Source organism: Pristiophorus japonicus, unplaced genomic scaffold (assembly GCF_044704955.1).
Source record: "Pristiophorus japonicus isolate sPriJap1 unplaced genomic scaffold, sPriJap1.hap1 HAP1_SCAFFOLD_371, whole genome shotgun sequence".
Lineage (NCBI taxonomy): Eukaryota > Metazoa > Chordata > Chondrichthyes > Pristiophoridae > Pristiophorus > Pristiophorus japonicus.
Genome location: NW_027253555.1, coordinates 574,863 through 602,779, shown reverse-complemented (window position 1 = coordinate 602,779; position 27,917 = coordinate 574,863). Strand labels below are relative to the sequence as shown.

General features: G+C 47.0%; 1 protein-coding gene across 3 annotated transcripts; it reads left to right on the top strand.

The window, feature by feature from the left end:
- The first annotated feature begins 55 nt into the window (after window positions 1-55).
- LOC139250433 (zinc finger protein 551-like) lies at window positions 56-27,580 on the top strand. Of its 3 annotated transcripts, none has more exons than XM_070872834.1 (3): window positions 56-91; window positions 2,272-2,437; window positions 26,269-27,580. In XM_070872834.1, exon 3 carries the CDS (start codon window positions 26,378-26,380, stop codon window positions 27,413-27,415), a length of 1,038 nt encoding a protein of 345 aa, XP_070728935.1. In that variant the 5' UTR covers window positions 56-91; window positions 2,272-2,437; window positions 26,269-26,377; the 3' UTR covers window positions 27,416-27,580. The 3 variants fall into 3 exon arrangements, with proteins under 3 accessions (XP_070728935.1, XP_070728934.1, XP_070728936.1); XM_070872833.1 differs by lacking the exon at window positions 56-91 and adding an exon at window positions 1,885-2,117; XM_070872835.1 differs by lacking the exons at window positions 56-91; window positions 2,272-2,437 and adding an exon at window positions 16,934-16,970.
- Window positions 27,581-27,917: the final 337 nt, after the last annotated feature.

The window sequence follows — 27,917 nt, the reverse complement described above, 5'->3', positions numbered from 1 at the left end:
ACGCCTCCCTGAGCGCACTGTGAGGCGGCACTGCGCATGTCCGGGATCCCCGGACGCCGGCCGTTGCTGAAGGTAAACAAGATGGCGGAAAGTGAGCGGAGCTGAGCGGCACCGGGGGAGAGTGTCCCGGGGGAGTGTGGCCCGCGGGGAGAGGGAGAGAGACACGGTCACCCCCAGAATGACTGGGGAGGGAATGGCCGGGGGGGGGGGGTGTTCCTGCGAAAGCTGAGGGACTCCTGTAGTCGTCTCTCTCCTCTCCCCCACTCCCTTCGGCTCCTCGTCTGGGGCCCAGTGAGATCAGACAGTGTGTAACCCGGGGGCCCAGTGAGATCAGACAGTGTGTAACCCGGGGCCCAGTGAGATCAGACAGTGTGTAACCCGGGGGCCCAGTGAGATCAGACAGTGTGTAACCCGGGGGGCCCAGTGAGATCAGACAGTGTGTAACCCGGGGGCCCAGTGAGATCAGACAGTGTGTAACCCGGGGGGCCCAGTGAGATCAGACAATGTGTAACCCGGGGGCCCAGTGAGATCAGACAGTGTGTAACCCGGGGGCCCAGTGAGATCAGACAGTGTGTAACCCGGGGGCCCAGTGAGATCAGACAGTGTGTAACCCGGGGGCCCAGTGAGATCAGACAATGTGTAACCCGGAGGCCCAGTGAGATCAGACAGTGTGTAACCCCGGGGGCCCAGTGAGATCAGACAGTGTGTAACCCCGGGGGCCCAGTGAGATCAGACAGTGTGTAACCCGGGGGCCCAGTGAGATCGGACAACGTGTAACCCGGGGGCCCAGTGAGATCAGACAGTGTGTAACCCGGGGGCCCAGTGAGATCAGACAGTGTGTAACCCGGGGGCCCAGTGAGATCAGACAGTGTGTAACCCAGGGGCCCAGTGAGATCAGACAGTGTGTAACCCTGTGGCCCAGTGAGATCAGACAGTGTGTAATCCGGGGGCCCAGTGAGATCAGACAGCGTGTAACCCGGGGGAACAGTGAGATCAGACAGAGTGTAACCCGGGGGCCCAGTGAGATCAGACAGTGTGTAACCCGGGGGCCCAGTGAGATCAGACAGTGTGTAACCCGGGGGCCCAGTGAGATCAGAATGTGTAACCCGTGGGTCCAGTGAGATCAGACAGTGTGTAACCCTGTGGCCCAGTGAGATCAGACAGTGTGTAACCCGGGGGCCCAGTGAGATCAGACAGCGTGTAACCCGGGGGAACAGTGAGATCAGACAGAGTGTAACCCGGGGGCCCAGTGAGATCAGACAGTGTGTAACCCGGGGGCCCAGTGAGATCAGACAGTGTGTAACCCGGGGGCCCAGTGAGATCAGACAGCGTGTAACCCGGGGGAACAGTGAGATCAGACAGAGTGTAACCCGGGGGCCCAGTGAGATCAGACAGTGTGTAACCCGGGGGCCCAGTGAGATCAGACAGTGTGTAACCCGGGGGCCCAGTCAGATCAGACAGCGTGTAACCCGGGGGCCCAGTCAGATCAGACAGCGTGTAACCCGGGGGCCCAGTGAGATCAGACAGCGTGTAACCCGGGGGCCCAGTGAGATCAGACAGCGTGTAACCCGGGGCCCAGTGAGATCAGACAGCGTGTAACTCGGGGGCCCAGTGAGATCAGACAGAGTAACCCGGGGGCCCAGTGAGATCAGACAGCGTGTAACCCGGGGGCCCAGTGAGATCAGACAGTGTGTAACCCGGTGGCCCAGTGAGATCAGCCAGTGTGTAACCAGCGGGCCCAGTGAGATCAGACAATGTGTAACCCGGGGGCCCAGTGAGATCAGACAGTGTGTAACCCTGTGGCCCAATGAGATCAGACAGTGTGTAACCCGGGGGCCCAGTGAGATCAGACAGTGTGTAACCCGGGGGCCCAGTGAGATCAGACAGCGTGTAACCCGGGGTCCCAGTGAGATCAGACAGTGTGTAACCCGGGGCCCAGTGAGATCAGACAGTGTGTAACCCGGGGGCCCAGTGAGATCAGACAGTGTGTAACCCTGTGGCCCAGTGAGATCAGACAGTGTGTAACCCGGGGGCCCAGTGAGATCAGACAGCGTGTAACCCGGGGGCCCAGTGAGATCAGACAGTGTGTAACCCGGGGAAAATTCTGGTGATTTTCTGTAAGCCCAGATGTGTGGGACAGAGATCTGAGGAAAAGGATAAAATCAAACAGAAATACTGGACATACACTTTTCTGAAACGTTGGAAAAACACTTTACACTAGATTCCACTTTACAACATTAATCTTCTAATTTTCTGTCCTGTGATAATTAGATCTCCCGGTGAATGGCGGAGTGATTGAGAAAGTTCCACAGCTGGAAGGAAACAGGGATTGTGGACTGAGGAACAACAGCAGGTGAACCAGCACAGGATTGTGAGAGCACCAACCAGTGAGCCCCTTCCGATTGAAAGCGCTTCAACAGATCGACTGGGGAGAAAGGTAAGAGAAAGTGCCATTTACTCAGATACACACCGGTCCTGTAGACAGTACACACAGATTACAAGGTAAGACAGGAAATGAGACCGGGAGAGACTAACCACCGAGTACAATTATCCAGCATGAGGCCGTGTAATGGGATGTGAAGTGAGATCAGTTTCTGTCTCTAAACACAGTCACACTGAATCTTGTGTGTGTTTTAGAGTAAAGGGCTTTGATCTAAGAGGTGACTCCAGTTTGAGGCACAGCCCAGCAGATGGACCGGTCGCTGTACATTAGTTGCGGCTGAACTTACATCGACACCAGATCTCAATGTTCAAATATTTCCCATCTGGTGAGAGAGCCAGTGGAAAGATTGAACCGGAAGCACATCGTCAATTCACTGATCACGGTGCACAGACCCATCTGAAAGACCAGCACGGCCTATCACCCACAGCATTAATTATTCATTCATGAACATTTAGAATGATAAGAAAATATATTGATAATGATTTTATATTGATAACTACTAATATTGAAGCATTGATCATTAGAGATATGTAGTATTCTAATATACTGAAACACAGATATGGAGAGTTGCAATTTATTGATTGGCGTCGTACTTGACCCCGAGATGAGCTTCCGAACCCATATTCCCTCAATCACCAAGTACGCTTACTTCCACCTCCATAACATCGCCGGTCTCTGCCCCTTCCTCAGCTCATCTGCTCAAACCCTCATCCATGCCTCAGATCGGCCTCATACCTCGCACTGTCCGTGAACTTAAGCTTAAACTTAGGGGGCATAGTTTTAAGGTGGTTGGTGGAAGGTTTAGAGGGGATTTGAGGGGGGCGGGGGCTTCTTTATGCAGAGGGTTTTGGGGATCTGGAACTCACTGCCTGGAAGAGTGGTGGATACAGAAACCCTCACCACTTTTAAGAGATAGTTGGATGGGCACAAAGTGCCGTAACCTGCAGGGTACGGACCTAGAGTTGGTAATTGGGATTAGACTAGATCACCTCTTGTTGGCCAGCGCAGATATAATGGTAAGTGCTGCAGGGAATCGAATATGGCCAGGGTGATCTGGACTAGTTTCGATCGCCTGGATGGGTAGGAGAGAAATTTTCCCACATTTTCTTTCCCTAAATTGGCCTGGGTTTTACCTGGTTTTTGCCTCTCCCAGGACATCACACGGTTCTGGTTGGGGTGGAGTGTAGAATGTTTCGGTGCAAGGGGTGTCGCAGTTGTGTGAGGCGGGCTGTTTGGGCTGGGTGCTATTTACCTTTCCGCCATTGTTCATTGTTCATAGGTTTATATGTAACCTTCAGGGCTGCTGACCGAGGGTTGTGCGGCTCTTTGTCGGTCGGCACGAACACGATGGTCTGAAATGGCCTGCTTCTGCACTGTAAATTTCTATGTTTCTTCAACACTCCTGCCCGTATCCTTACTCAAGAACACAAGAAGTAGCAGTAGGAGTTGGCCATACGGCCCCTCCCATCTACTCCGCCATTCAGTAAGATCTCTATTCGATAGAGAATTTTAAAGATTCACAACTCTGAGTGAAGAAATAGCTCCTCCACATAGTCTTAAATGACCGATCTCTTATCCTAATACTAGGACCCCTAACTCTAGACTATCAAGCTCTTGTCAATTCCTCTCAGAATTTTATATGTTTCAATGATATCACCTTCCGTTCTTCTAAACTCCAGAGAATATAGGCCTATTCTACTCAATCTGTCCTCAGCCCTCTCATCCCAACTTGTACCAATTTCCGTTCACCCATCATCGCTGAACTGCATTGGCTCCTGGTCCATCAGTGCCTCGCTTTCAAAATTCTCATCCTTGTTTTGAAATCCATCCAGGACCTTGCCCCTCCCTATTGCTCTAACCTCCTCCAACGCGACAACCCTCAGATCTTTGCATTCCTCCAATTCTGGCCTCTTGAGCAGCCCCAATTTTCAGCAATATTGGTGGCCGTACCTTCAGCTGCCGAGGCCATAAGCTCTGGAATTCCTCCCTAAACCTCTCCGCCTTTAAAATGTTCCTTAATACCTACCATTTTGAACAAGCTTTCAGTCACCTGTGCTAATATTTCCTTACGTGACTGGGTGTCAAAGTTTGTTTGCTAACAGTCCTGTGAAGTGCCTTGGGACATTTTACTACGTTTAAGGCATGATATAGATGGCATTTGTTGCTGATAACTGAAGACATTTTGAATCGTAATATAATGAAACTTCAGGCATGGGGAATTGCAATAGATTGATAACTGCAGAGGAAGAGGATTGTTCTGTATTGCTCATAGTGTGAATTCTTTTAATGTGAGGTGGCCCTTGCACATTCGCTACCACACGGGCTTGGCAGAGCAAGGCCTTGGTCCAATGGCAAGGGGATCCAAGATGACGGGAGACCAGGCTCTGCTGCATGTTTCCTCTGGCACTGACTCTCACTGGGGTACAGTTTCCTCTGGCACTGACTCTCAATGGGATACAGTTTCCTCTGGCACTGATTCTCTCTGGGATACAGTTTCCTCTGGCACTGACTCTCACTGGGGTACAGTTTCCTCTGGCACTGACTCTCACTGGGATACAGTTTCCTCTGGCACTGATTCTCTCTGGGATACAGTTTCCTCTGGCACTGACTCTCACTGGGGTACAGTTTCCTCTGGCACTGACTCTCACTGGGGTACAGTTTCCTCTGGCACTGACTCTCACTGGGATACAGTTTCCTCTGACACATTTACTGTACCTAATTTGTGCTGTCCCTGCCCTGAGGGTGCATGATGGGACAGTTTAGAGGGAGCTTTAACCTGAAACTGATCAGGAGCTGCGGGTGGAAAGTTTTCAGTGCAGTGGCAGATCGTACCGCTGCTGAATTTTAATTGATAAGCTGCCAGCAGTACGGTCGGGACGGACACCGAAGTGTGCCCTGCGGCAGTGTAGAGGAAACTTTACTCTGTATCTAAACCATACGCCACCTCGTCTGGGAATTGAGTGTGAATTTGAAAGCAACTGCTAGGGTAGATAGAGAGAAATTTATTCTGCTGCTTGGGGTGTCTAGGACGAGGGGACATAACCTTAAAATCCGAGCCAGGCCATTCAGGAGAGATGTTAGGAAACACTTCTTCACTCAATGGATGGTTAAAGTGTGGAATTTCCCACAATAAGCATTCAATGCTCACCCATTGAATAATTCTGGGCCGGTTGTGATGTCTACCCAATGACCCGTTGATTGTTCCCTTGGATTGGATCTTTATTTATTCCTTTTGTTTGTTTTCGGTTTCACTGCTGGACCCACCACTCAAAGCACTTTGTCTGATCTGCCCCTGGGAATGAGCAGACTCCTCCCTCATCTCCCACACTGCACCGTCTCTCCTCCTCTTTCCCCCTTGGTTGTGTTCCACACTCTGGGCCTTGGGCGTTCCCTGGGGATTCTCAGTATGAACAGGGGGATGTGTGTTGAGACAGGATGTCCCAGCTCTCCACCTTTAAAGGAACATGGAGAGGACCCACTGGGCTGAATGGCCCTGCTTTATGACATCACTGCAGTGCCTAGCAACCAACCTCCCTGAGCCCTGCTTATTATGGGCTGGCAGTGTCTGATGGGACAGTGAAGAGGGAGAAAGACTTGGATTTATTTGGCGCCTTTCACGACCAAAGGACCTCTGAATGCGCTTTACAGCCAATGAAGTACTTTTGGATTGTAGTCACTGTTGTAGTAAGGCAGAGTTACCCTGTATCTAACCCGTGCTGTACCTGCCCTGGGAGTGTTTGCTGGGACAGTGTAGAGGAAGCTTTACTCTGTATCTAACCCATGCTGTACCTGCCCTGGGATTGTTTGCTGGGACAGTGTAGAGGAAGCTTTACTCTGTATCTAACCCATGCTGTAACTGCCCTGGGATTGTTTGCTGGGACAGTGTAGAGGAAGCTTTACTCTGTATCTAACCCGTGCTGTACCTGCCCTGGGATTGTTTGCTGGGACAGTGTAGAGGAAGCTTTACTCTGTGTCTAACCCATGCTGTACCTGCCCTGGGATTGTTTGATGGGACAGTGTAGAGGGAGCTTTACTCTGTATCTAACCTGTGCTTTACCTGCCCTGGGAGTGTTTGTTGGGTCATTGTAGAGGGAGCTTTACTCTGTATCTAACCAGTACCGTACCTGCCCTGGGAGTGTTTGTTGGGTCAGTGTAGAGGGAGCTTTACTCTGTATCTAACATATGTTGTACATGTCCCGGGACTGTTTGATGGGATAGTATAGAGAGAGTTTTACTCTGTATCTAACCCTGTGCTGTACCTGCCCTGGGAGTTTTTGACAGGATAATGTAAAGGGAGCTTTGCGCTGTATCTAACCCATGTTGTACCTGATCTGGCAGAGTTTGACGGGACAGTTGAGAGGAAGCTTTTCTCTCTATCTAACCCATACTGTAACTGCCTTGGGAGTATTTGATGGGACACTGTGGTGGGAGCATTTCTCTGAATCTAACCCATACTGTACCTGCCCTGGGAGTGTTTGATGGGATAATGTAGACGGAGATTTACTGTGTGCCAAACCTGTGCTAACCTAGCAAGTTGTGAAGAGGACGCCAATAATCTACAAAGGGATATAGATAGGCTAAGTGAGTCGGCAAAACTTTGGTAGATGGAGTATAGTGTGAGAAAATGTGAACTTATCCACTTTGGTAGGAGAAATAAAAAAGCAAATTATTATTTAAATGGGGAGAGAATACAAAATGTCGTGTACAGATGGATCTGGGGGTCCTTGTACATGAAACACAAAAGTTTGGCATGCAGTTACTTCAATTAATTAGGAAGGCAAATGGAATGCTGGCCTTTATTGCAAGGGGGATGGAGTATAAAAATAGGGAAGTCCTGCTGCAACTGTATATAACATTGGTAAGACCACACCTAGAGTACTACGTACAGTTTTGGTCTGCTTATTTAAGGAAGGATATACTTGCACTGGAGGCAGTTCAGAGAAGGTACACGAGGTTGATTACTAAGATGAAAGGTTGAGCAGGTTGGGCCTATGCTCCTTGGAGTTTAGAAGACTTAGAGGTGATCTCATTGAAACGTATACGATTTTGAGGGGGCTTGACAGGATAAATGCAGAGAGGATGTTTCCCTTCGTGGGGGAATCTAGAACTAGGTGGCATAGTTTCAGGATAAGGGGTCGCTCATTTAAAACGGAAATGAGGAGGAATTTCTCCAGGAGGGACGTAAATGTTTGGAATTTTCTCCCTCAGACAGCTGTGGCGGCTGGGTCATTGAATGTATTTAAAGTGGGGATAGACAGATTTTTGAAAGATAAGGGAGTCAAGGATTATGGGGAGCGGGCAGGGAAGTGGAGTTGAGGCCTGGATCCAATCAGCCATGATCTTGTTGTGTTAAGTCCTAGTTCGGGTGGTCAGCTGCATTCGACAATAATCGATTCAGATACCTTCAATCTTTACATCTTTATTGAAGTAGCTTCGGACCTGTTACCAAACTGCCAGCACAGAGTCTACAGATTCCGGGGCAGGCAGACAAAAGGTCTGCCTATCCTCTCAAACGCATCACTTTTATACCGAAGGAGGTATGGCCTGCTTCATCAATCACAGTGTGTTACTAGGGCTTCATGAATTGACAGCCTGTTTATCTTTAGAACACTTTATGCTTTTACGAGCGGAATAGCCCAGCTTAATCACACGAAGCAAATGTGCACCTTATCAAGTCATGGCCATAAACCCTTGTTTATCAGTGATGACTTTGTCCACGACTTTCTCACGGGAAACCAATTCTGTCTTTTCTTATTTTCTTATTGATTCGTAGAACCATTTTATTAACCCTTTCATGATTCTTCCACCTACATTCACATTCCCTCCTGTTATCATTCCATGATAAATTCTCATTCATAAATGTTTACTCTCAATTTTGTGCATGGCCTGGTACTCCCTGCCTCAACGTGCTGGCCAGTCACGTGGTTTCAGGACTCCCGGTTGCTTAGATCAAATTATGCCCCATGTTATTGCTAAGATCAATTTTGTCCCGACCAGTATGTGTGAAATTATACGAATCCAAGGATGGATGTTCACATTTATTCCCCAATCCCAGACCTTTCTCCACCAACTCTGACTTTGTAAGTCTACATCGATATCTTCTTCCAGTACTTTGATTTTAGTTTGCAGTTGGTGGTAGAGCTTTACGGATTGACCCACTCTGAGCCTCAACTCTCGTAATACTTCGGTTAGATATGGGATGGGTGATATGCGCTTGCCCGATCGTGACAGGTCGTAGTGGCGTAAAGCAAAAGTTTGGCTGTGGTATAGGGCACTGCAGGTCATTTGGGTCCCTTGTCTTACTTCTACACAGGTATCCACACTCTGGCAAGAGGTGATGCCCGTGTTTGAGTCGTGAAGACAGGAATAATTGGACTGCTTTGTGAGACAGGACTGGTTAACGGGCACGTTCACTTTTGCGCACCCGAATCCTGTACCATTCCAACACTGTGGGTACCCATCCTTCCCAGACCCTGTGGTGTTTAGGCAGGTGGCGGGGGTACCTCAGCCATCGGAATATATGAAGGTAATGTTTTCGGCGGGCGGGGTATCATTGTATCCTCGTATGTAAAGACTGGGATCCATAACCGGGGTTGGGGTAAACAATTCAGTGACCGACATAACAGGGTAGCATACAACCGACTCTGGCGCAAATAAGATCTTATGAGTCCTCAGGAATATATTATGATCGTTCCCCAGTTGCCCTTGCACGTTCCTTTTCCTCCTTTGCCCTGTTACTGATTCCAGGGATTGGTCCTTTGAATCAACTAAGTCATCTTCAGGTTGATCAGGGCAAACAAAGTCCATCTCACATTCCCTGAACCGGCATGGCAAATTCCATCGGTCTTTGCCCTGTAGAGTCACCTGTCGATCAACCTGTGAGAGTATACCCATACGGGATTTTATTTTAGTCATGGTCCATGATTCGAGATCGTCTGGTGTCCTGGTTCCACATTGGACGATATCTCCCGTACAGAGGCGGAGAATTTGCTCTCGTGAGCCATCGGTTGGGCAGCTGAGTAGTCGTCCCCCTGTTTTTGTTACTGTTATCAGCAGGATCACGACTCCTAGCAGCAGAGTTCCGTGCATTCTTTCAATCCTGAAAGACAAAGGGGCTTGCAAACCGTCATGTTACTATCGTGGTCACCAAGGCCTCATGTTCTGCCTAAATACCTAAAAGCAGGACAAGCAATCATATAATAATTAGATTAATTAAAATTATGGCTTAAAATTACGGCTAAAACGGTTACGGAACAACGGGAACGAACGTATTATGGCACTTCAATTATTAGTCCACGTCTATCTCCACTCCCCCCTTTTGATTACCGCCGGTAATCGATTTGCAATGATGCATGTGCACCCACGCATCTCTACCTTCCACCTTTACAGCGGTGGGGGTGGTGAGTAAGACCTGAAATGGACCATCCCATCGGGGCTGGAGATGACGTCGCGTCCAATTTTTGATAAGGACGAAGGATCCGGGCTCGATAGGGGATGATCCGTGAGAGGAGGGACGGTCATCATAAGCGGCGCGAACCTGTGAATGAGAGGCTCGCAATGCCTTAGTTAGGGCTAACACATAGGTAGTCATCTCCTCAGTCATGTGATGAAAGTGGACGGCAACTGGGGAATGGTGGTCCTAAGGGGTGCGAAGAGGTCTGCTGTACACGATCTCGGCCGGGGTGAGATGCGTCGTCCCTGTGGGGGTGGAGCGAATCTGAAAAAGAGCTACAGGTAACAATTTTAACCAAGTCGACCCTGTTTGAGAGGTCAGTTTAGCTAACTTGGTTTTAAGAGTCTGGTTGGTTCGCTCGACCAGACCCGCCGCCTGGGGGTGATGGGCACAATGGAGTTGTTGATGTATCCCTAACTGTTGGCACAATTCCTTGTTTACAGCTGCAATGAAATGGGGTCCGTTATCTGAACTAAGACGACCGGGAACCCCGAAGCGAGGGATAATTTCCTTCAGCAATATCTTAACAACAGTACAGGCTCTATTATCCGTAGTAGGATAAGCTTCAATCCATTTACTAAAAACATCAACAATAACCAACACATATTTATAACACTGACAGCGTGGCATTTCAATATAGTCCATCTGCAAAGTCTCGAAGGGTCCGGCTGGCAAGGGTGTTTTACCTAATAAACATGGTACCCCCCCTTCCAGGATTATGGCGTTGGCAGGTAAGGCAACGAGAAATAATATTCTGCGCAAACATTTGGAGGCTAGGATGCCACCATGTCTGGAGGAGCAGGTCACTAGTGGCTTTTGCTCCACAATGCGTGGCGTAATGAACACATTCAATTACCCAAAGGGCCAATTCATCGGACATACAAGTTTGACCAGCAGGTGTGATCCACAACCCGGAGGCAGTATCATATTTAGAATCAAGATCGTTCCAAAGTTGTTTTTGTACAGCAGGAGCGTCCTCCTGTAGGCGAAGTACTTCTTCGATGGTTGGCATTGGCTTTTCAGGGGCCGACAAGCTCGGTTTAGAGCTGGACGTCTGCCTCATCATTCGGGGCACAACAATCTGCTGACTCCTTGCAGCACACTTAGCTGCCTCGTCAGCACGGCGGTTTCCGATGTCGATTGGAGAGGAACCGGCAGTATGAGCGGAACATTTAATAATAGCGATTTATCGAGGGAGCAGAAGATCAAGTAATAGGTCAGACACAAGCACTTGGTTCGAGATTGGCGTACCGGTTGAAGTTAGGAATCCTCGGTTTTTCCAGAGCTGGCCGAAGTCGTGGACAACCCCAAAGGCGTAACGGGAGTCAGTGTAGATATTGACTCGGAGATCCTCTCCTAAAATACACGCACGGGTGAGGGCAAAAAGTTCTGTTTGCTGAGCGGAAAGGGGGACCTGGAGGGCTCCAGACTCGAGAGTCGTTCCTTCTTTGTTGATGGAGGAACTGCCATCAGTGAACATAACGAGATCAGGGTTTAACAGAGGGGTATCTGAAAGGTCGGAGCGAGGGCTCGTGTCCTCGAGGACTGAGTGCAGACAGTCATGATCCGGCTTCTCAATAACAAGAGGTGGACTTTCAATGAAAGTTGCCGGGTTTAGCGTGGTACAGTGTCTGAAGGTGAGGTGTGGATTATTAAGGAGGTAGATCTCGTATCTGTTCTGTCGGGCTGAGGTCAAGTGCTGAGTTTGAAGTTGGCCGAGCAAGGCTACTATGGCGTGGGAGCTATAGACCACAATCTCTTGCTGCAGAGTCATATTAGCAGCGGATGGCAGCCAGAATCTGTGTACAGTGGGGATATCCAAGGGCGACAGGGTCTCATTTTGAGGAAAAATATGCAACTGGTCGGTGTCTATCTCCATGCTTCTGAGTCAGAACCGAAGTAGCGCATTCTTGGAGAACAGTACAATATAACTGGAACGGGCGATCGTAGAGGGGTCTTCCCAAGGCTGGTGCTTGTGTAAGGCAAAGCCTTAACTGTTGGAAGGCATCTGTCGCCTCTGGTGACAGCGTGAAATCTCCTTCACTGCTTCTAAGGCTTCGTGAGTTTGATGTGTTAAGGCTTCCTTAAATCTAGTCCATTCAGGACCAGTAAGTACCTGTTGTACCAGAGACCAAAGGTCCCTTGAGTCTGCTTGATAGACTCTGATGGTTCGTGACAAAAATTCAATGAACCGTTGAGGACAGGTATTTTTATTCGGGGCACTGGTTAATATGGACATAAGTTCATGAGGTTTCCAAGGTAACCACACTTGTATCTTAGCAGGGGGCTGCACATCCGGGCCTCCATCCTCAATAGGCGCTGCTGGTGCCAACACGCGAGGGTTAGGGATAGTTCTGACGGGCAGCTGTTTCGGCGCGCGCTTCTTCAGGGGTCTTGGTGTCTCCCTGTCATTGTCCCCTTCAACATCGTCAACCCATCCCGACTCTGAATCTGTCCCAGTATCTGACCCTGACACTATCACATCATCCTCATCCGTAGGGGTTGATTTCCCCTTTTTCCCTTTACCACTACGTCGTTGATTTCTTTCAAGCCGTTGTAATCTCCCTATTTCCTGTTCAAGTTGACGCCGTCTTTGAACCTGGCTTCTAGTCCCCTCTGCAACGGATCGACAGAAAACCTCATCATCAGACTTAGTTCCCCGAGACTGTCGTTCTATATTAGACACATTGTCTAAACTGGGATAAATGAGTGTTGCAGCAGCAGTGGCGCCCGGTGTTGGGACATTAGGACCGGGGTAAGGGGGTGGTAGAACTCTGTTCGTCTGTAAATTTGGCACCGGCACATTTACTGCCTCAGCCGCGTCAGCCAAGGCATTAACATCGGGTTGTGCCATCGGACGAGGCGGGGGAGCCCCTGGAGTCATATTCCAATTATCCCATTCATTGTCCTCGTCAGCCCCTTGCATGCCAAGACCAGCCATTGAACTACGTAGTTCAGTTAAAGGTTCCTTGTTTGTTCTATTTCTCTTTTCCTGTGCACATTCCTTTCTTTAAATTTCCAATGACTTAGGGATTCCCGCATCGGTTAATTTAATTCCTGCCTTGAGAGCATTCTCCTGCCAACTCGCCAGAATATTCTTATCTTTTTCATCCTGACAATGTTGGCGCCAAATTTCAATCAATTTCTTACTCTTTTTCCCGATTCCCCTTTTCCAAATTAATTCTTGGGCGCGTTTAATTGTTTCTAAATCACTTGAACCCCCTAATGGCCATATGTCTGAACCTAATTTCTGATTCAAATCTCCCAACAATTGTCTGAGTTGCTCGTTTTTATCTGGGTCTTTATCGCACAACCTCTGCAAAACGCTACTTGAGCCTGTCGTTGTATCAAGTATATTACCCATGATATAACTTATCTTAACCTAGGTATTCAATGTTTTGACGGACTCATTAAGTGAGACAATTTCAAATCAGTTATTCAACGTTTTGACGGACTCATTAAGTGAGACAATTTCAAATCAGTTATTCATCGTTTTGACGGACTCATTAAGTGAGACAATTTCAAATCAGTTATTCAACGTTTTGACGGACTCATTAAGTGAGACAATTTCAAATCAGTTATCTTTTAACCCATCACCGTGGTGTGCACCCACAACTTCCTTTTCTCTTTATTCCTTTTCTCTTTATTCCTTTTCTCTCTATTCCTTACTGTTTTAACGTTTGACGGACTACTTGTGGTAGACAATTTCCAGATCAACCTACTCCTTCGTAACTTTAACGGACCACCATCGTGGACAATTCCAAATCTATCTTTTCCTGGGGTAATCTGACAACTGACCACGGGCGATCCCATCAACAATCAATTGAACAGTGGTGAAAGATCCGCGACCAGAACTTACGACAGGAGGAAAACAAAGTGGCAATTTAACTAAATATACTCACTTTGGGGCCCATTTCCTCTGCCGCGTCCCGTCTGTAGGATATCAATGATTCAGCCACTTCCAATCGAGAGTTTTTGGGATCCCACTTCTGACACCAAATGTTAAGTCCTAGTTCGGGTTGTTGATTTCTGGATTCTTTTACCTCAATCTGGTTCAGCAAAATTACTGAAACGAATACCGTTTGTGCTTTAAACAAAGCAAGCTTTTATTTAAAAAGCAAATCCCGATCGGGGATCTTATCAGACAGAAGGAATGCAACTCTGATAGAACGCACCCACTTCCTACGGACAAAGTGACGTTACATTGTAAAGGGACGACGGTTATACATTTTCGGCATCCTAGTCCAGCCTATCCCTTTTGATCCCTCTTTCCCTTTGTCCACTCATAAGCCGACCTAAGTATGGTCTGATTTTAAACAAAGACCTTCTGTTAATGTTTCAGGTTAATAACATGATTTAATAAGACCTTGAGGTTTTTCTGCAAGCTGTGGGTTTTGTTTCAATACGTGTTAATGTTGTAACATTTCGCAGTCTCGAGTCTGAGATGTCATGGCTATGCCTCCATGAATTCTTTGTTAGCTTATACTGTCCCTATACAATTCCCACGTTCTCAACTTCAATGTCTCTATACATTTTTAAACATTCACATTCCCCCCTTTTATCATTCCATGATAACCCTGGTGACTATTCCAGGAGTATCGCATTCAGCCGTTCGTACTCTTTCCTGATCCATATTGCTGTTATTGTCGAGTAGTTCTTTACTTCGTTGGATCATAACTCGGGAGCCCTTGACCACAAGAGGGTTTGCTAACCTTGCCATCATTACTTTACAACAAAGGTTAAGGCAACCAACAATTAGATAGGATCTCCAAGATCCATCTGATAGCCAATCAAACCAGCTAGATCCTTCTGCTGATGTGGATAACTTCTTCACCTCCCTTCTTACGTGATCAGTGAGATTGGTTATGTTTTCTGAACTATCAGGAATGTAAGTGCAACATTCAGACCCTATCAGGGCACACGTTCCCCCTTTCTCAGCTAACAGGTAATCGAGGGCCATTCGGTTTTGTAATGCTACGGTCCTTATTGCTACCATTTCAGCTGTGATGCCCTCCAGAGCTTCAGCAGTATTGTATTGGCCCCCCTCCTCACGTGATAGTTTGGCTCTGAATCCATCTGACAGTCTCAGTTAGGGTTAGTGGAACGGGGCGCAAAGGAATTCCCCCTTTGGAATGTATAGGGAATGTATAGGGAATGTGAACACACCCAACATCTAGAAAAGTTCCCATTTTGCGCATAAACATAAGACATGTACAAAAAGGTGTTTACATGGAGCTCTCGTCTCTAACTCCCCTCCCATGCGCTGAAACTGTCATATATCAACACTATTATACAGACTGGCATACAGACAGTTTCATCTTATGGCTCAGGATTCAGATAAATAGTCCAATTATTTTGCTGATTAAAAGAGTTCAGTTTTCCCGTCTCTCTTCTGAGGTCGCCGTCGGTGTAGCTGGCTGTCTATCACTACGGGTAAAAGTTCAAACTGGTCCACGTTCCAATTAGGATGCCAACGGCCTTGTTCAGCTATGGAGAAGAGGAAGTCTGGAACAGAAACAGGAGTTAGAATAACCAGTAAAATAGGTTCATTAGAGGGTGGTGAGCTTGCAGTGGTGCAGGTGAACCCAGGCACTTTTCCCCTCAACCTTGGCTGCAGTGGGGGTAGTGAGTAACACCTGAAAAGGCCCCTCCCATTGTGGCTCTAATCCCTTCCGAATCCATACTTCCCTGGTGCCACGAGGGACAATTCGGGTAAAACTGGGAGGTCGAGGTGAGCATCTTGAACCTGGTTGTGAGCTAGTCGCAGAGCCTGAGTCAGAGAAAGAACAGCTGGTCATCAGTCGAGCTGGATACCATATCTGGGAACAATTTTCCTTATTAACACCTTAACAACAGTTTGAGCCTTATTGTCCAGGGTAGGGTAGGCTTCAATCCATCTGCTAAACACATCTACTATTACTAACACATATTTGTAACACTGAACTTTTTGCAACTCAATGTAGTCCAACTGAAATGTCTCAAAGGGACCTTCGGGTAGGGGCGTTTTACCCCAATCACAGGGGACTCCCTTCCCTGGATTATGTTGCTGGCAAACCAGGCAACGACTACTGATGTTCTGGGCGAGCGCCTGGAGTCTAGGGTGCCACCAAGTAGCCAAAAGTGTATCACTCGTGATCCTTGCTCCACAATGAGTAGCAAAATGCATACATTCAATAACTCATAGAGCCAACTCGTCAGACATGCAAGTCTGTTCCGCGGGAGTGGTCCAGAGTTTAGAAACATTGTCATAAGTACATCCATAATATTTCCACAACAGTTTATCTTTTTCAGGAGCGTCCTCCTGTGCTTTTATAACATCTTGGATGGTTGACATTGGTTTTTCTGAGGCTAACTTATCCTTCGCAGGATTTTTAGTTTGACTCATCATTTTGGGCACTACCATCTGTTGGTCACGAGAGGCCTGTTTAGCCTCTTTGTCAGCACAGTGGTTCCCTATATCAACTGGGAATTTTCCGGTGGTGTGGGCGGTACATTTAACAACGGCAATGTGCTTGGGGAGCATGAGGGCTTGCAACAAATCAGATCATGGGCCACCCCAAAGGCATACCTAGAGTTGGTATAGATATTGACTTTGAGGTCTTTGGCCAAGATACAGGCTCGGGTGAGGGCGAATAGTTCAGCTTGTTGGGCAGAATAGGCGGTTTCAAAAGCGGCAGATTCCAAGACCTGATTCTCCTGGTTTACTATGGCGTATCCTGAGATTCGTGTACCTTCTGGATTAATAGAAGAACTTCCGTCAACATACATAATACAGTCTGGATCTTCAATTGGTACATCAACAAAATCTTCCCTGACTGATGTGGCCTCTGAAATTAAAGATAAACAATCATGACTGGGTTCTTCCTCATCTTGGGGTGGCTCAGTAAGAAAACAGGCCGGATTAATTGCAGTACAGTGCCGGAAGGTCAGCTTAGGATTGCCTGTGATTTCAGTGGGTACTGTCGGATAGAGGGCCAGTCCACATTGCCCTGCACTGGGATCTCAATCGGATCAATAGGAGTATAACCCACTTGGGGGGGTCCTCTGCTCACACATGAGGATCCACATAGTCAGGTATGTCAGAGCCAGTATGATGCTGCAGAGTCGTTAAGACCTTCTCGGGGTCCCCGTGGAATTGGACTGTTCGGCCATGTTTTACAATTTGCACATCCCGGCTGGTAGGGTCAGCCTCTCTATAGCCTGGCGCACCATAACTCCCAAATCTTTAGCGTGGTGGGGAGGTAATACTTCATGAATAATATGTGGTGCCACCGTTGGGGGCTGTCCATTTCCACAAAATCTGCCTTCCCTTCTGGTCCAGTCACTCTAGCCCTTAATAGAATTTCCTTCACTTCCCCTTCGTGATCCTGATAAAAGTTCTGCAGGTCCTGATTCTTTCCACTGGGATCGTATGCTAGGGTCACGTGATAGGGTGCCTGCGGCAGGTCCAGAGACCACCACTGAGGGGTTCTAGTGGTATAATACTGCCGCTTAAGGGTTCCCTGTTTTACAATAATCCCATCATCTCCACACTCCAAATGCAACTGGAATTTGCAAAGGAGGTCTCTAGCCATCAAGTTACAGTCCAGATTGGTTGTGATAACAACTCGATGTTCCACCGATTCTTCCTGGTAACCCATTTTAACCGGTTCTGACACCGGGAATGTAGAGACTTGTCCCAGGAATCCTGACAGTCCCTGTGTTTCAGTGAAGGCGGGGAGTTTAAGCTTTGATTGTACAGAAGACATGAAGGCTCCCGTATCTATCAAGAAGGGTTGCCACTCATTCCGAATTTTTAACTATCATCGGTTCGTCGTCCGGGGAGGGTCCCTGCACAATCAAGCTGCGTAGTCAATACGAATCGGGGGACGGTTGGCCAAAGGGGTTGTTCTGGGAGAAGTTAGTGTAAGATCCCCGTCCTCTCCCCCCTTGCCCCCCTCCTCTTTCCCCCCTTGCCCCCCTCCTCTTCCTCCTCTTCCTTTTTTGTGCTGACGGGAGGGACAATTTCTATTCCAATGTCCTTCTTGCCCACAAATAAAGCATCCATCTCGTCTTTCCCAGCCCCGACCTCTTCCCATACCAGGCTGGGGACAGTAGGGCGGTCCGTAATTAGCAGGGCCCGGGCCATTTGGGTGTTTGATATAGCCGTATCCCCGTTTATCCACCCAACCCTGCACGCAATACTGCGGTTCCATCTGGTATCCCCTTGGGTCAGGTTTTGGTCCTTCCACCCGAGGCGGCTCCATACTGATGGGCTTCTGAAGGGTCGTGGTGAGAGCATTAAAGATAGCGTTTAGGCGATCCTGGACATCGTTAGGGTGAGCATCCACCAATGCATCATGAGTAGCACGTCCTAGGTGAGTTAGAAATCGGGCATACTCAGTTGGGCTCAGGGTTTGCTTTATCAGGGCCCACAGGTCCCTTGATTCTGCATTATATCCATGCATGTCGAGGTCACTCCGTGAAATCGGAGGTCAGGGTTAAGTTGGGTTTGTGGATCCCTTTCAGCGTATTTATCTTAGCCTTTTAACTCTTCAATTTGTTTTGTTTGAGTATCTATTTCTTTATTGTATCAGGCAAGTATTATTACATAAGCTAGTTCTGTTTTTATTTTTATTCTGACTATCGCACCATTCCTCTGTTAGGTGAGTCTTTTTTCTATTAAGAAATCCAAACTGATAATGTTCAGTATGAAACGGCTGTCAATGGAAAGGGTTAACTCCTTTACAGGTTTATAAGAAGACCTGATGTCATTACGTGACTTCACGTAACCATCTGAAAAAAAAATCTTTTCATCAGGAAAGGCAGCATTTGATTATACTCCAATATTTTTTTAACTTCTTATTCAAGTACTTGCCAAAGATATTTTTTTTTAATTGATTTAAAACGAGACCACACATTTGTTTACTGAAATTCAATTTTGTCATCAGCCTCGGTCAATGCAAAGCCAACCATTTTAACTAAGTAGTCTATCGATACATTTCTCAGAGGTCCCAGTGGAACTCTGAGTACGTTTCTCGTGCGTGCACTCTTTCTTTAAGACGTCTACGGTTTTTAATATGTCCTCCTGTCAATGAAAGCCCTAATTTAATGGAGTGTTTCTGCCAACTCGACAGGAGTGATTTTTTTTTAGACTGCAGTGAAATTTTTCTCATAATTTAAAATCTCAGAACATTTTTTTTTAGCACCTATTTAGTACGTTACTTTTTTTTTTTGTCTTTTCCATAACTAGAGAGAAGTCTGGCACATAGGCTGTGGACTGCTTTTCGTTATCTCAATTGTTCCAGCCTCAAGGTCGTGTTATTTAATATAATATTTTTTTTGAATCCTTTTGAATCCATCTCAGTTGTTTTGCTGTGCCTTCTCTGAATGTTTTCTTTCGACAAGTAAGTGAGCATGTTAAATCCTTTTTTTTAACCACCGGTACCATGTATTTTTTTCTTTTTTTTTTACTCAACAAACCTATCCTTTGTGCATTTCCTGGCTCTGTAACTTATCATCCGAATATACGTAATTCAATAAGGTTCACACTCTTAAACTTCCCACATACAGAACAACACTACGAAGGTTTAAAAAAAACTTTCATTCTGTTTGAAAAAGTGGGTGGAGCTAAAACAAACCACAACTCCCCGGCTTTTTTTTTACAACATAAAAATCACACAAGCATTTCTCATTTAAAACAAATGTTCACAAGAGTCTCTTTTCTTTCCTATTAATTTTTGGATCCATGATTGATCATCTATCCCTTTCTAGCTCTAACTATCCCTACTTTCCGTGTCGCCGCACGGATCTACTTGGGCCTCGAACCCACACAGACACTGGGCCTCGAACCCAGGCAGGCTCTGGGCCTCGAACCCAGGCAGACTTACCTATTCTAACCTATCTTTCCAAGTCGCCGCTTGGTTTGCATCACCGTGCAATACTTACCTATTCTAACCTATCTTTCCAAATCGCCGCTTGGTTTGCATCACCGCGCAAGACTTACCTATTCTAACCTATCTTTCCAAGTCGCCGCTTGGTTTGCGTCACCGCGCAATTTCCCTATCTCTATCCCTATTCTAAGTTTGAAAGGTATTCACCAGATTGTCCTGGATCTCGTTCAGACACTACCTGAGAACCAGCGAGTGGCTAAACTTTCCTCAGACTTTTGAAACCGGGGGAAACTGGAGCAGTATTGAAATCATACTCACTCCAGTGGCCACTTTCCCCTCGTCTCGTCCAAGGCTAGTCTGGCTCTTAATTCGCAAGTTTTCGGCAGTCGTCCGTTGAGATCCCACTTCTGACACCAAATGTTGATTTCTGGATTCTTTTACCTCAATCTGGTTCAGCAAAATTACTGAAACGAATACCGTTTGTGCTTTGAACAAAGCAAGCTTTTATTTAAAAAGCAAATCCCGATCGGGGACCTTATCAGACAGAAGGAATGCAACTCTGATAGAACGCACCCACTTCCTACGGACAAAGTGACGTTACATTGTAAAGGGACGACGGTTATACATTTTTGGCAAAAGATAACAAGATAGGGCTAGAGTGACATCCTAGTCCAGCCTATCCCTTTTGATCCCTCTTTCCCTTTGTCCACTCATAAGCCGACCTAAGTATGATCTGATTTTAAACAAAGACCTTCTGTTAATGTTTCAGGTTAATAATAAGACCTTGAGGTTTTTCTGCAAGCTGTGGGGTTTGTTTCAATATGTGTTAGTGTTGTAACATTTCGCAGTCTCGAGTCTGAGATGTCATGGCTATGCCTCCATGAATTCTTTGTTAGCTTATACTGTCCCTATACAATTCCCACGTCCTCAACTTCAATGTCTCTATACATTTTTAAACATTCACAGGGTGGTCAACTGCATTCGACAATAATCGAGTCAGATACCTTCAATCTTTATTGAAGCAGCTTCGGACCTGTTACCAAACTGCCAGCACAGAGTCTACAGATTCCGGGGCAGGCAGACAAAAGGTCTGCCTATCCTCACAGACGCATCCATTTTATTCTTACAAACTGAAGGAGGTATGGCCTGCTTCATCAATCACAATGTGTTACTAGGGCTTCATGAATTGACAGCCTGTTTATTTTTAGAACACTTTATGCTTTTACGAGCGGAATTGCAACAAGCAGAATTGCTCAGGGACACCAAAACCTCCTACGTTTTATGATAGCTTGGCTTAATCACGCGAAGCAAATGTGCACCTTATCAAGTCATGGCCATAAACCCTTGTTTATCAGTGATGGTCACACAAGCTACTTTGTCCACACTTTCTCACGGGAAACCAAGTCTGTCTGTTCTTATTTTCTTATTGATTCCGAGAACCATTTTATTAACCCTTTCATGATTCTTCCACATACATTCACACTTCCTTAAGTAACCAAAACTGCACGCAGTACTCCAGGTGCGGCCTCACCAATACCCTATAGAGTTGCAGCAACACCTCCCTGCTTTTGTACTCCATCCCTCGCAATGAAGGCCAACATTCCATTTGCCTTCCTGATTACCTGCTGCACCTGCAAACTAACTTTTTGGGATTCATGCACAAGGACCCCCAGGTCCCTCTGCACCGCAGCATGTTGTAATTTCTCCCCATTCAAATAATATTCCCTTTTACTGTTTTTTTTTGCCAAGGTGGATGACCTCACACTTTCCGACATTGTATTCCATCTGCCAAACCTTAGCCCATTCGCTTAACCTATCTAAATCTCTTTGCAGCCTCTCTGTGTCCTCTACACAACCTGCTTTCCCACTAATCTTTGTGGCATCTGCAAATTGTGTTACACTACACTCTGTCCCCTCTTCCAGGTCATCTATGTATATTGTAAACAGTTGTGGTCCCAGCAGCGATCCCTGTGGCACACCACTAACCACCGATTTCCAACCCGAAAAGGACTCATTTATCCCGACTCTGCTTTCTGTTAGCCAGCCAATTCTCTATCCATGCTAATACATTTCCTCTGACTCCGCGTACCTTTATCTTCTGCAGTAACCTTTTGTGTGGCACCTTATCGAATGCCTTTTGGAAATCTAAATACACCACATCCATCGGTACACCTCTATCCACCATGCTCGTTATATCCTCAAAAGAATTCCAGTAAATTAGTTAAACATGATTTCCCCTTCATGAATCCATGTTGCGTCTGCTTGATTCCACTATTCCTATCTAGATGTCCCGCTATTTCTTCCTTAATGATAGCTTCAAGCATTTTCCCCACTATAGATGTTAAACTAACCGGCCTATAGTTACCTGCCTTTTGTCTGCCCCCTTTTTTAAACAGAGGCGTTACATTAGCTGCTTTCCAATCTGCTGGTATCTCCCCAGAGTCCAGAGAATTTTGGTAGATTACAACGAATGAATCTGCTATAACTTCTGCCATCTCTTTTAATACCCTGGGATGCATTTCATCAGGACCAGGGGACTTGTCTACCTTGAGTCCCATTAGCCTGACCAGCACTAACCCCCTAGTGATAGTGATTGTCTCAAGGTCCTCCCTTCCCACATTCTTGTGAGCAGCAATTTTTGGCATGGTTTTTGTGTCTTCCACTGTGAAGACCGAAGCAAAATAATTGTTTAAGGTCTCGGCCATTTCCACATTTCCCATTATTAAATCCCCTTTCTCATCTTCTAAGGGACCAACATTTACTTTAGTCACTCTTTTCCATTTTATATATGTGTAAAAGCTTTTACTATCTGTTTTTATGTTTTGCGCAAGTTTACTTTCGTAATCTATCTTTCCTTTCTTTATTGCTTTCTTAGTCATTCTTTGCTGTTGTTTAAAATTTTCCCAATCTTCTAGTTTCCCACTAACCTTGGCCACCTTATACGCATTGGTTTTTAATTTGATACTCTCCTTTATTTCCTTCGTTATCCACGGCTGGTTATCCCTTCTCTTACCGCCGTTTTTCACTGGAATATATTTTTGTTGAGCACTATGAAAGAGCTCCTTAAAAGTCCTCCACTGTTCCTCAATTGTGCCACCGTTTAGTCTGTGTTTCCAGTCTACTTTATCCAACTCTGCCCTCATCCCACTGTAGTCCCCTTTGTTTAAGCATAGTACGCTGGTTTGAGACACTACTTCCTCACCCTCAATCTGTATTACAAATTCAACCATACTGTGATCACTCATTCCGAGAGGATCTTTTAATCGGAGATCATTTATTATTCCTGTCTCATTACACAGGACCAGATCTAAGATGGCTTGCTCCCTTGTAGGTTCTGTAACATACTGTTCTAAGAAACATTCCTGTATGCATTCTATGAATTCCTCCTCAAGGCTATCCCGTGCGATTTGATTTGACCAATCGATATGTAGGTTAAAATCCCCCATGATTATTGCCGTTTCTTTTTCACATGCCTCTATTATTCCCTTGATTATTGCCCACCCCACCATGAAGTTATTATTTGGGGGTCTATAAACTACGCCCACCAGTGACTTTTTCCCCTTACTATCTCTAATCTCCACCCACAATGATTCAACATTTTGTTCATTAGAGCCAATATCGTCTCTCACAACTGCCCTGATATCTTCCTTTATTAACAGAGCTACCCCACCTCCTTTCCCTTCTTGTCTATCTTTCCGAATTGTCAGATACCCCTGTATGTTTAATTCCCAGTCTTGGCCACCCTGCAACCATGTTTCTGTAATGGCCACCAAATCATACCCATTTGTAATGATTTGTCCCGTCAACTCATTTACTTTATTTCGAATGCTGCGTGCGTTTAGGTAGAGTGTTTTAATATTAGTTTTTAAACCATGATTTTTAGTTTTGACCCCTCCTGCAGCCCCTTTATATTCTTACATATTGTCCCTTCCTATCACCTTGTGGTTTACACTTATCCCAGTGCTACTCTGCTCTGTTGCCTCATGCCTTTTGCATTCTTTCTTGGGATCCTGTTCATCTGAGCTCTCACCCATTCTAACTAGCAGAGAGCCCTCTCCTGTGTTCCGAATACTCTTTGCATTGAGGCACCGAGCTTTCATGCTTGCCTTTTTATTACACTTTGACCCTTTCGAATTTTGCTGTACAGTGGCCCTTTTGTTTTTTGCCTTGGGTTTCTCTGCCCTTCACTTTTACTCATCTCTTTTCTGTCTTTTGCTTTTGTCTCCTTTTTGTTTCCCTCTGTCTCCCTGCATTGGTTCCCATCCCCCTGCCATATTAGTTTAACTCCTCCCCAATAGCACAAGCAAACACTTCCCCTAGGACATTGGATCCGGTCCTGCCTAGGTGCAGACCGTCCGGTTTGTACTGGTCCCACCTCCCCCAGAACCGGTTCCAATGCCCCAGGAATTTGAATCCCTCCCTGCTGCACCACTGCTCAAGCCACGTATTCATCTGAGCTATCCTGCGATTCCTACTCTGACTAGCACATGGCACTGGTAGCAATCCCGAGATTACTACTTTTGAGGTCCTACGTTTTAATTTAGCTCCTAGCTCCTTAAATTTGTCTCGTAGGACCTCATCCCTTTTTTTTAACCTATATCGTTGGTACCAATGTGCACCACGACAACTCTCTGTTCACCCTCCCTTTTCAGAATGTCCTGCACCCGCTCCGAGACATCCTTGACCCTTGCACCAGGGAGGCAACATACCATTCTGGAGTCTCGGTTGCCGCCGCAGAAACGCCTATCTATTCCCCTTACAATCGAATCCCCTATCACTATCGCTCTCCCACTCTTTTTCCTGCCCTCCTGTGCAGCAGAGCCAGCCACGGTGCCTTGAACTTGGCTGCTGCTGCCCTCCCCTGATGAGTCATCCCCCCCAACAGTACTCAAAACGGTGTATCTGTTTTGTAGGGGGATGACCGCAGGGGACCCCTGCACTACCTTCCTTGCACTGCTCTTCCTGCTGGAAGGCGGAGATAGACAGATTTTTGAGCAATAAGGAAGTAAAGGTTTATGGGGAGTGGGAGGGAAGTGGAGCTGAGTCCATGATCAGATCAGCCATCATCTTATTGAATGATGGAGCAGGCTCGAGGGGCCAAATGTTCTACTCCCGCTCTTATTTCTTATGTTCGTATGTTCTCCTTAGAGCAGGGAAGATTGAGAGGGGATTTGATAGAGGTGTTCAAAATTAAGAGGGGTCTTGCCAGAGTAGATAGAGAGATACTGTTCCCATTGGCAGAAGGGTCGAGAACCAGAGGACACAGATTTAAGACGATTGGCAAAAGAACCAAAGGCAACACAAGAAAAAAGCCTTTTGCGTAGTGAATGGTTAATATCTGGAATGCACGGCCTGAAAGGGTGGTGGAGGCAGACTCAATCACAGCTTTCAAAAGGGAGTTGGATAAGTTTCTGAAAGAAAAACATTTGTAGGGCTGTGGGGTAAGGGCGGGGCAGTGGGACTAGCTGAGGTGCTCTTGCAGAGAGCTGGCACGGGCTCGACGGGCCGAACGGTCTTCTGTGCTGTAACCATTCTCTGATTCGATGGTTCTAACTCTATCAGCATAAGCCTCTATTCCCTTCTCCCTCACAGGCTGATCTGAAGTGCATCGATACTGGAAGTCGCTCCCTGGCCTCCTGTGTGGGTCTGTTTGTTGCATCAGTTTGAGCTGGAGTGGAGAGACGGGGAGTGGGGGAGGGGGGAGAAACTGCTGGGTTTCACCCCCAGTACCTCTGAGCCCAGTCGGGCCCAACAATTTCCGATGAGAGACTGTCAACGGTGGTGGATTCTAGGGGAGATTAGGTTGCGAAACACACACTGTCCGCACAATGTAGAAGAGTATTGGTTTAGGAACAAGTATTTCTGCAGAGGCGTTCAATGTACAAATTTGTTTTAACCCATTCTTGGGATGTGGGTGTCGCTAGTAAGGCCAGAATATATTTCCAATTTCCATTTGTCGTTGACAAGATGATGGTGGGCCGCCTTCTCGAACCGCTGCAGTCTGTGTGGTGAAGGTCCTCCCACCATGCTGTTAGGTGAGGAGTTCCAGGATTTTCACCCAGTGACGATGTAGGAACGGTGATATATGCCCAAGTCAGGATGGTGTGAGTCTTGGAGGGGAACTTGGAGGTGATGGATTTCCCATGCACCTGCTGCCCTGGTCCATCTAGGTGGGAGAGGTTCTAGGTTTGGGAGGTTCTGTCAAAGTTCTGGTTGACCTGCAGATGTATAAAGTCCCTCCTCTTCGCCCCGCCCACCTCTCCCTCCTCCCATAGAGGCCAGAGTCTTGTGTAGGCCCAGACCGGGTGGTGGGTTCCCGTCCCTGAAGGACATTAGTGACCAGTTGGGTTATTGCCACAATCCGACAGCTTTCATGGTCACTTTTTTTCTGCTGACGGCTGCACAAATAACCAGGTTCATTCAGCTCAATTTCACAACCTGCCTTTGTGTTTTTGTGGGTTCTCATCCAACCTTTTTCCTGTTTGAAATTCATTTTATAGGGTATTAAACACGGAGGATTTGTCGACCAGTGGCTCAAACCAAACATCACATTAAGATCTGACAGAGTTACTCGATTCATCGGGAACGGAATATCATCGGCCTTTGACCATGGAAGCAAAAAGCACCGTTCACAGTGGGGAGAAACTCTACACGTGCTCTGTGTGTGAACAAGGCTTCAGCCGATCATCCAGCCTGGAGAGACACAAGTGCAGTCACACTGGGGAGAAAACATATAAATGTGGGGACTGTGGGAAACGTTTCAACTACCCATCCCAGCTTGAAACACATCGGAGAGTTCACACTGGGGAGAGGCCATTCACCTGCTCCGATTGTGGGAAACGATTCACTCGGTCATCCAACCTGCTGGCACATCAGCGAGTTCACAGTGGGGAGAGGCCGTTCACCTGCTCCGATTGTGGGAAGGGATTCACTTGGTCAGCCGACCTACTGAGACACCAGCGAATTCACACTGGGGAGAGGCCGTTCACCTGCTCCAAGTGTGGGGAAGGATTCACTCAGTCATCCAACCTGCTGGCACACCAACGAGTTCACACTGGGGAGAGGCCGTTCATCTGCTCCGATTGTGGGAAGGGATTCACTACATCATCCAAACTGCTGACACACCAGCGAGTTCACACTGGGGAGAGGCTGTTCACCTGCTCCGAATGTGGGAAAGGATTCACTTGGTCAGCCGCCCTGCTGAGACACCAGCGAATTCACACTGGGGAGAGGCCGTTCACCTGCTCAGAGTGTGGGAAGGGATTCACTACATCATCCAAACTGCTGACACACCAGCGAGTTCACACTGGGGAGAGGCTGTTCACCTGCTCCGAATGTGGGAAAGGATTCACTTGGTCAGCCGACCTGCTGAGACATCAGCGAATTCACACTGGGGAGAGGCCGTTCATTTGCTCTGAGTGTGGGAAGGGATTCACGTATTCATCTGACCTGCTGAAACACCAGCGAGTTCACACTGGAGAGAGGCCGTTCACCTGCTCTGAGTGTGGGAAGGGATTCACTTGTTCATCTGACCTGCTGAGACACCAGCGAGTTCACACTGGGGAGAGGCCGTTCACCTGCTCGGAGTGTGGGAAGGGATTCACTCAGTCATCCAACCTGCTGACACACCAGCGAGTTCACAAGTGATTGCAGGGGTTGGATTCTGCTGTTATTGCTGCTGTTAATCACATCCCGACTGAATCGTGTTCATTCTGACAGTTGGAGTTTGTTTCCGCTGATGTTAATAACGCCTGTAACTGGACTGGAGTTTAATATTTGGGATATATACAAATAAATTAGTGTTGCTTTCAACACATTGCTGTGGATTTTTGTCTTTCCCACCGGAGTGTTTAGCATCAGCTGGCTGGAGCTCAGAGAGGACAATCTGGGGGGAGGATCGTATGGGGGGAGTCTGGATACAGTCCTTCAGGGTCACACTGAGAGGGCCAAATGGCACTTTGGTCATTCTCATCACTGACGGCAAAGTCGCCATGCGGGTTAACCTTGATGCGTGTAAGGTGTGGATGATATCCAGACAAGGGTGTTTAAAGAGATGGGACAGGTGCTCTGTCAGTCCCTTGCCCATATCTCCAACAGCTCAGTAGAGTCAGGGATTGTTGCCTGAGATTGGAAGATAGCACACGTAGTT

Coding starts and splice junctions, on each gene's coding strand:
- LOC139250433 (XM_070872834.1), top strand. CDS start 26,378: ATGGAAGCAAAAAGCACCGTTCACAGTGGGGAGAAACTCTACACGTGC.